Source organism: Podarcis vaucheri (assembly GCF_965113315.1).
Source record: "Podarcis vaucheri genome assembly, chromosome: 1".
In the NCBI taxonomy this organism is placed as follows: Eukaryota; Metazoa; Chordata; class Lepidosauria; order Squamata; family Lacertidae; genus Podarcis; species Podarcis vaucheri.
Window position 1 is genome coordinate 121,326,661 of NC_138759.1, and position 8,179 is coordinate 121,334,839.

The window sequence follows — 8,179 nt, forward strand, 5'->3', positions numbered from 1 at the left end:
TACAAATCCACTAGAAAGTTAATGATGCAAATAATTGTTTCAGAAAACTCAGAGTGGATTACCCTCAGTTATAAATGAGTATGCATGTAATTGCAGCAAATTCTTAATTTTAGAGGGTAGCTGACAAAGTATTTTTTTCAAGAATACGGAATGTTATTGTTGTACGGTATTTATATTTCTGCAAATACACAGAATTCCGTTCTGCCAGTGAGCTAACATATTTCACAGCATCACTTCTTTGATAAATGTTTAGAATGCAGAAATAAAACATGCAGTCTTTAAAAGAGGTTGATGCTGCAATACTTTATCACACACTTATCTGGGAGTTAAGTCCCATTGAACCCAAAAGGTCTTGTTTCTGAAGGACCACACTAAGACATCAAGAGAACAATCCTCTATGTATCTATTCAGATGCCCCACTGAATTGAATGGTTTGTCTGTACTGTATAGCACTGAAATGTGAACAGTGGTATTAGTAGGCGAAATCTAAAAGACACACAAAATTGATGAAATGGGAGTTTGGCAAACCGCTATGTGCTCTTTTGCACACATCCAGTAGTCATATGCAGGTTGTGAACATTATTGAGCATTCCCTATCTGAAATCCAAGTCCCACCAAATTCAATGAAGGTTAAAGATACTAAAAAAAAAACCTTTTGTTTGATAGTTCCCATAGAAGTCCTGTTTTAATAAGACGGACAGAGAAATCCCATGCACATCTACTCAGAAGTAAGCCCCACTGAGTGGAGTTTACTCTCAGGGTTAAGTGTATATAGGATTGCAGCCCTCGTGTACACTTTTTCTAAAGAAACGACTGTCATCATAGTTTGCATTTTTCTCCTTTTTGGAATACTACAACTCTTGTTTTTATTGCTAGATGCAACTAACAGACATCGTCCTCTCCTGCTCTATTTGAATGTTATAATCTCTGATCAGTGAGAGCTTCCAGAAATAATGAATGGAGCCACAAGGAAGTCAAGCCCTACCCTTCACCCCCGATCACAATGGGGAAGATCACAATGGGGAAATGCGAGGGATCAGTTGCAAAAGCTGGGAAAATCGAATAATGAGATACAAATTACTCTGGGGAGTGTTGACCAAATAAAGGAGGATTTGTTTGTTTGGGCCAAAAAAACCCCTTAAAACAGGAACAAATAAAAAAATATCAAATGAAACAAACTCAGTTGGGTCTTCTCCATATGACCCCAGAGTTAATGTATTTATTATCACGCTGCAGTTGCAGGTTGCTTTACAGACACATCTCATGCTATAGCCCCCCATATGGAGCCAAGAACAAGGAGGGGGAGGGGGAAACCATTTTTTAAAATTCAAACAAAGCTATTAAATAAGCTGTACACGAAAGGTTGGCCTTTCCCCCGAAAAAAGGCATAAAATTATAATAATGAAAGGAGCCAGGCCCTCCATAGACAGGCTAACACTGCAGTTGTTTTTATTTAAAACCGTAATCCAGCCCATTTTGACCAGATGTTTCAAAAATGGTATTTTGGGTGTGTCTGAGGTTATGCCCTCTAGTCCGAGGAATTGTTGCAAACAGTTGGCACTGTAAGTCCTGATCCTTTGGGGAGATCCTCACAGGTGATCGATCTGGGAGTACCAGGAGCAAAAACGTAGAAATCAAATAAATCCACAGGGCGGGTTGACGTAAACGGACATCTCCGACCCCCCAGAGCACACAGTTCCAAATCTTGCTAAGATGAGAGCCAGGATTCACCTGACCACTTCTGCTCCCAAGGCAAGGATCACATCCTGCATCTAGTCCCCTGAGGCCTGGGATCCCGTAGCCAGCAGCGTCACACTGGCCTCGATTCCGATATGGGATGATGCACCAACAACTGCTCCAAGCTCACGGAATACAGGCAGCTATGTTCAAAGGAGGTGCTTTTGTCCCCCCCCCCCTTTTCCAGGCCGCCCAGACTTTCAAGGGTGGGTCCTGGGTTCAGGTCCTCCTCCCAGAAACCTCTGCAGAAGTGGAGTGCCCCAGACTCTCCCAGGCCTCTAAGATCTGCAAAAGTGGATCTGGAGAGGGAACCCCAGGCGAGGCGCAGGCCAGGGCGCCTCGTGGCCCAGGGATCGGGCGTGGGAGGGCAGCTCAGGCGCAGGTTGTCACATGTCCCTGGGCTCCTCCCTTTTGACGGTGGCACACGCGTGTCCGTGTCCCGGCGCGGCGGCAGTGGCGGCCTTGAGGCGCTTGTTCTGGTGCGTCTTGACGTGCTTGGCCAGGTGGTCGCTGCGCATGAAGCGCTTGCCGCACTCGGCGCAGCCGAAGCGCTTCTCGCCGGTGTGAGTCCGCAGGTGCCTCTGCAGCTCGTCGGAGCGCGTGAAGCTCTTGCCGCAGAAGAGCCAGTTGCAGACGAAGGGCCGCTCGCCCGTGTGCCAGCGGAGGTGCGCCTTGAGGTGCGACGTCTTGCCGTACACCTTCCCGCAGCCGGGGATGTGGCACACGTGCTGCTTCTTCTTGCCCGGCTCGGAGGAGGAGGGCGCCCCGTCGGGGCCTCCACCTCCGGCCGCCGCCGCCTGGCAGTTGGGGCAGCGGCAGCGCCGGCACCTCCTGGCCGTGGCCGCCAGGGGCGCCTTAGGGTGCAGCAGCGCGGCTAGCTGCGTCTGGTACTGCGCCAGCTCCGACGGCGCCAAGACCAGGCCGCGCTGCAGGTTTCCCGCGAAGCGGTGCGCGCAGCCGCCCGCGCCGGGCGCCGCCTGCTGGATGCTCCACCAAGGGATGTCGTCGGGCGCCGGCGAGAGCTGGGGCGCTGGCGGCGGGGCCAGCAAGTTGGAGTAGCCCGGCGGCAGGGCCGCTTGGGCGGCGTAGGGCACGTAGGCGGAGGGCGGCGGGGCGCAGCTGGACGACAGCGCGCCCATGGACGGCGGCGGCGGCGGCAGCATCTTGACGGGCGAGAACTCGTACGGGTACGACGGGTCGGCCGGCGGCGTCAGCGGCAGCTCGTGGGCGCTGCCGAAGGCCGGCTGCGGGGTGAGGCCCAGGCTGGGCGGCGGCGGCGGCAAGCCGCCCGGCGAGTGCGCCGGCATGTCGCTGCTCCACGGGTGGAAGATCCTGGACGGAGAGCCCAAGCTGGCCTCGTAGGACACCTGCAGGAAGTCCGACGGCGGGCCCGATGCGCCGGGCTGCCCGATGCGGCTACAGGTGGCGGCCAGCAAAGCCAGCGGCGAGTGCTTGGCCACGTCGGGGGAGGCGCTCGGAGTGCGGTCCTGCGGGAGACACGTCGTTAGTCGCCCGTCGCCCAGCTGCCTCCCCGCCCACCCACAAGCGGGCACCGGCCGCCTTCTGGCTCCCCAGCGGCCTCTCCCCCAAAGTTCAGCGGCGGCATCGCTTGCCCAGCACGTGGGCGGGGAAGTTTCCCAGGAAACTTCAGAGAGGGGGCGGGCTGGAGTCTGCCTCCATCAGCCCCCTGCCAAACGCTGCGACCCCACTGCCTCCCCTTTGAAACCGGTGCCACCCCGGGGATGCAGCTTCCCGCAGTGAGGAAGCAACCCTCGCCCTTCCCCCGTCCACTCCAGCTTCGCCCTCCTTGCGAGGCTTAGCTGTAACCGGAGAGAGAAAACTTTTCCCTCCGATTCCAGGGCAGCCAGTCCCTCCAGCGAGCGCTAGGCGCGTATTCCCAAGCCAAGAAGTTTCTTCGCCAACCCTCTCAACATTTCTACTTCAGCAGCATCATAAACCCAAACGGGTATGGTTAGTAGCACCTTACAGCTCACTTCCCCAGAAGGGGCGCACAGCGATCCTTCAACTTTGGGGGGGTCCCCTAGCAAAGGCATTCCCTCCCTCCTCTCTGCCTCCTTGCGCCTGGATGTTCACAAAGATGCGCCCAGTTTTTCTGGTCTTTCTTTTTACGCACCCCTTTCTCCTCCCCTCCACCTCCCGGCTCGACGGGGCGACTGACCTGGAGAAACGCTTGCAGAGAGTCGTTCCGAAGGACGGCCACGGCGGCCATGGCTACCGCGTCCGGGGCCAGGCGAGGCCAGGGGGGCGACGCCGCGGCATGGAGTCGCCAGGGGGAAGCCGGAAAGCTGCCCAGTTTCCTTCCTTCTCCCACCCACCCACTTTCAGATTTCCTCGCCTTTTGCACCCCCCTCCACTAGGCAGGCAGCCCCGGCTCAGCGCGATCTCCGCGGACTGTCTGCCTGCGCCAGGATCACCTCCAAGAATTTGATAAGGACTTTGCTGGGCCGCCAGCCAGTCAGAAGGAAGATTTATGGCTTTGAAGTTTGCCGCTACCCAATCATCAAAGAATAGCGGCTCTTTCAGAAGCGAAAGCAAATCCTTTGAATCCACAAAGCTCCTATGGTGTGTTTGTTGGTCTGGATAAAAGAGCTGATTATTAGGGGGGATGGGAAGGGAGGAGATAAAGGCGGGACAATTAATGAAGTAATCACTATGTGGGAAATGTATATACACAAATAATTGGATTTTCTTGATCAAAGGGTCCTTTACCGCCTGGAGACCCCTCTCACTCGACGTGCCAAGACATTGCATCTCAACCCCGCCCAACCCCCAGCTTCCTATCCCTTAAAAAAGAAAAGAAAAAGTATATTAAGATTAAGGATTTGTAGCAGAGCCCTAAAAGGGACAATACTTCTTCGTAATCTTCAGTTACATCAGCCCCGGGTTTCCCTGTTCGACTACTGTATGTCGTTTGCCAATAGTTTTATTGTCACCAAATGACTTAAAAGTTCACTTATTTGTAAATAACTTTTGAGCGCGTTGGCAAGTCGCAGCCCGAAAGGAAAAGTTCTTGCACTTTGTGGGGCGTGATTTTCTGGAGAATACAAGCGAGAACAGGAACAATCAGCAAATGTATCATTTAGCGCCAGTTCCTTTGCTTTTCTGGGATCGGGGCTTTGCCAACGCTTTGTTATGCTGCAAACAGCATGATTTCTCCCCTTGTTAAAAACTGGGAGGGCAATACCAAAAGTGTTGGGTTTTTTTTCTTTCTCTCTCCCCCCCCCCCAGTGCTTTGAATTTGGTTTAATGAATACCTTTGGGGAAGAAATTCCTATTTTCTATGCAGGTGATGTGCTTTCTAGTGGTCTGCAAGAACTCCAAAATATAAGTTGAGTTCTGAAGAGCTCTTAGAGTAGGAAATCCGACCAAACTTTAACAGACCTGTTTCTTACAGTACTACCCTCAGCTGAAACACGTTCAATTACAGCTCCTTCTCTTTACAGCTCCTTCTCCATCTCCTGGGACACCCCGGGGGGGGGCACTTGCGGCAGCGGCGGGGGAGTCGACGTGAAATGCAACACAATTTGAAAGTTGCATTGGAAGCACTAGCTTCTTAGGTTAAGGCTGCAAACAGAAGCGCATAAGCTTGCGAACCATTCCCAGCCACATGCTCCGGAGCCTCTTCCAAACACTTTCTCAGAAGCTGAGCGCGCCTGTCTTTATATTTGCCAAGGAAAGAAGTGATGCTCCGAAGCCTTTTCCAGCCTCTCTCTGCAAACGAAGCCCAGAACAAGCAACCTGGTGATGATTTTGGGCTGCCTTTTCTCTACTCGATCCTGGATCGCTTAAAAACCTGACACTTCTGATCGGGCGCACACAGAGAGAGAGTAGTAGTTAAAAATCACTAATGCGTTTTTTGGGGGAGGGGGGGCCTTCAAAAGTTTGGCCGTCGTATGCAATTTCCTGGGCGTCTGCTTGAGAGCTGTTGGGTCTATCCGGCCTCGGGAGATCCCAAGCGAGATCCCTTGACTGGGGAGATCTATCTGATGCTTGGCCACGTGCCAAGGCGGGGTTCCCAGGGAAGGAGGGGTGGGTCGGTGGTGGGGGGTCCGCGTGGCCCTGCGCCTCCCCCTCGAGCTGTCCTTTCTCCCACTTCCCCACAGGTAACCCGATCCCGCCCAGCAGCGGGTTGGATGCCATTGTCTTCGCGTTGCCACTGAAACCTTTTTTTTTTTTTTTAAACGCCCGGCACAGAGAGATCTTTATCTGGCCTCCCCGTGCAAACACAACCCGTGGCCTCTCCAAAGACTTCCAAAGAGTTTTGCAGGGCCTCCAAACGCATCGGTGCCTTTGAAGGGATTAAAGGGCCGAGCCCCTCTCCCACGGCTCCATATGGTGTCCCGGGGAGAAGGGGAAGCCCCCTCCCTCTCCACCCAGCCTCCCCGTCGGGCCTCCGCCTCCCTGACGACGAATGCAGGCACCCACCGCATAGCGGGGGCAGCCAAGGCCCATGCTTGCCTGGTGACTTGTAACTGCTTAATCGGAATCGATACTCCGGAGACGCGGGCAGACGTGGGAAGAGGAAAAGAAGAGGTCGATGCTGCCTGCCCTCTTGCGCAAAAAAAGCCTTTTATCCACAATCCCAGCAACCAGACAGCACAGTATTAGTATTTGAAAAGTTTAACACACAATATCTTACCCTCCAACATTTCTCTGGTGAAAATAGGGACATCCTATTCAATTATAATTATACCCCACCCTTCTGACGTATAAAAACTCCCCTATACAGTCACGAACGACTCTGGGGTTGAGGCGCTCATCTTGCTTTACTGGCTGAGGGAGCCGATGTTTGTCCACAGACAGTTTTTCCAGGTCATGTGGCCAGCACGACTAAGCCGCTTCTGGTGAAATCAGAGCAGCGCATGGAAAAGCCGTTTACCTTCCCTATTTATCTACTTGCACTTTGACATGCTTTCGAACTGCTAGGTTGGCAGGAGCAGGGACCGAGCAACGGGAGCTCACCCCATTGTGGGGATTCGAACTGCCAACCTTCCAATCAGCAAGCCCTAGGATATGTGGTTTAGACCACAGCGCCACCTTCACATAACTCCATGTTGTTGTTGTTTAGTCGTTTAGTCGTGTCCGACTCTTTGTGACCCCATGGACCACAGCATAACTTCATACACTCCACCAATTCTCTGATGAAAATGGGGACAATGAAAAAGTGGGACATTCCGGGGTCAAATCAGAAACCGCAGCAGCTTTCTGTAAATCCAGGACTGTCCTTGGAAAATAGGGACACTTGGAGGGTCTGCTGTATTATAGAATTGCAGAGTAGGAAGGGACAACGAGGGTCATCTAAGTTCAACCCTCTGCAATGCAGGAACCATTTTGACCCAACCTGGGGCTCGAACCCACAACCCTGAAATGAAAGAGCCTCACGCAATGTTTCTGAATGATCATGGAATGAATGGGTGTCCTTCAAACGGCTTCTGGAGAAGTTTTGGCTGCAGGTGTTGCTTGGATGAAACCGGGATTCCATGTAGAAAAGCACAGCCAAAGATGATCTGTTTTCTCCAAAGTGAGCACACCAGTTTCAGTGGGATTTACTCCCAAGGAAGTTTGGATAAGTTTGCAGTCTTACAGAGCAATTCTATACCTGCCTATTCAGAAATATACCTGCCTATTCAGAAATAAAACCCACTGAGTCAGTGGGACTTACATAGATGTATAGGATAGCCTTGTAAAATAGGATGAATTGGTGTGTATTGGTGTGTGTGTGTGAAGTGGGTGCCTGGGCTTTGGACCAAATCAAATGAGACAGAATACCTCAGGGTGGCAATCATTTGCCGCCTGTTCAGTTAGTTTTGGAAAGTAAGTGCATTCCATTCCTCTTAAAGAGGGTCAAAATTAATTGCTTTTTAAAATTATTTTTTAAAGGCCTTAGAAGATCACAGTGCTATATATTTATTTCACAAAATTGTTTTCCGTCTTTGGGAGATACACAGGTACATCAAGGCCAAATTTGCTCAATATTACACAAAAGCAGGAAAAGAGACACAGCAGGAATTAAAAAATAATAATAATTAAGAGAACATCAAGAGCCCAGACAAGTAACAGTGCAGTCCTAGGCACGTCTACTGCGAAAGAAGTCCCAGTTCAGTGTGTACAGCATTGCGGTCTGAGCTTGCAAGCGTCTGCATACTTTACTTGACAGTGGAACTCAGTAGGGCTAACATCCAAGTAGACACACATATAAGATTGTGAGGCAAGTGCAAGAGAGGACTGGGAGCAACCTTAACTCCTTGTTCTCCGGTCTAGGATACTCCACAAGTAAACAGCAGCCGCAGGTTGAGGGTTTCCAACTTGGCCACAGAGTGGCAAGATGAGAAAGTTATCTAGAAGCCTATGTTGTTGTGGCAGCAGCAAGGCAAAGCTACTGACCTGTCTCCCTAGAAGACAGCAGTAGTTAGAAGGTGAT

At 51.7% G+C, this 8,179-nt stretch overlaps 1 protein-coding gene across 1 annotated transcript; it reads right to left on the reverse strand.

Annotated features, from left to right (window-relative positions):
• Positions 1 to 1,179: 1,179 nt before the first annotated feature.
• On the reverse strand, positions 1,180 to 5,193 carry SP5 (Sp5 transcription factor). Its single transcript, XM_082192046.1, has 2 exons — positions 3,917 to 5,193; positions 1,180 to 3,224 (listed from the first exon to the last, which is right to left on the reverse strand). Exons 1-2 carry the CDS (start codon positions 3,965 to 3,967, stop codon positions 2,124 to 2,126), a joined length of 1,152 nt encoding a protein of 383 aa, XP_082048172.1. The 5' UTR covers positions 3,968 to 5,193; the 3' UTR covers positions 1,180 to 2,123.
• Between the last annotated feature and the right edge of the window lie 2,986 nt (positions 5,194 to 8,179).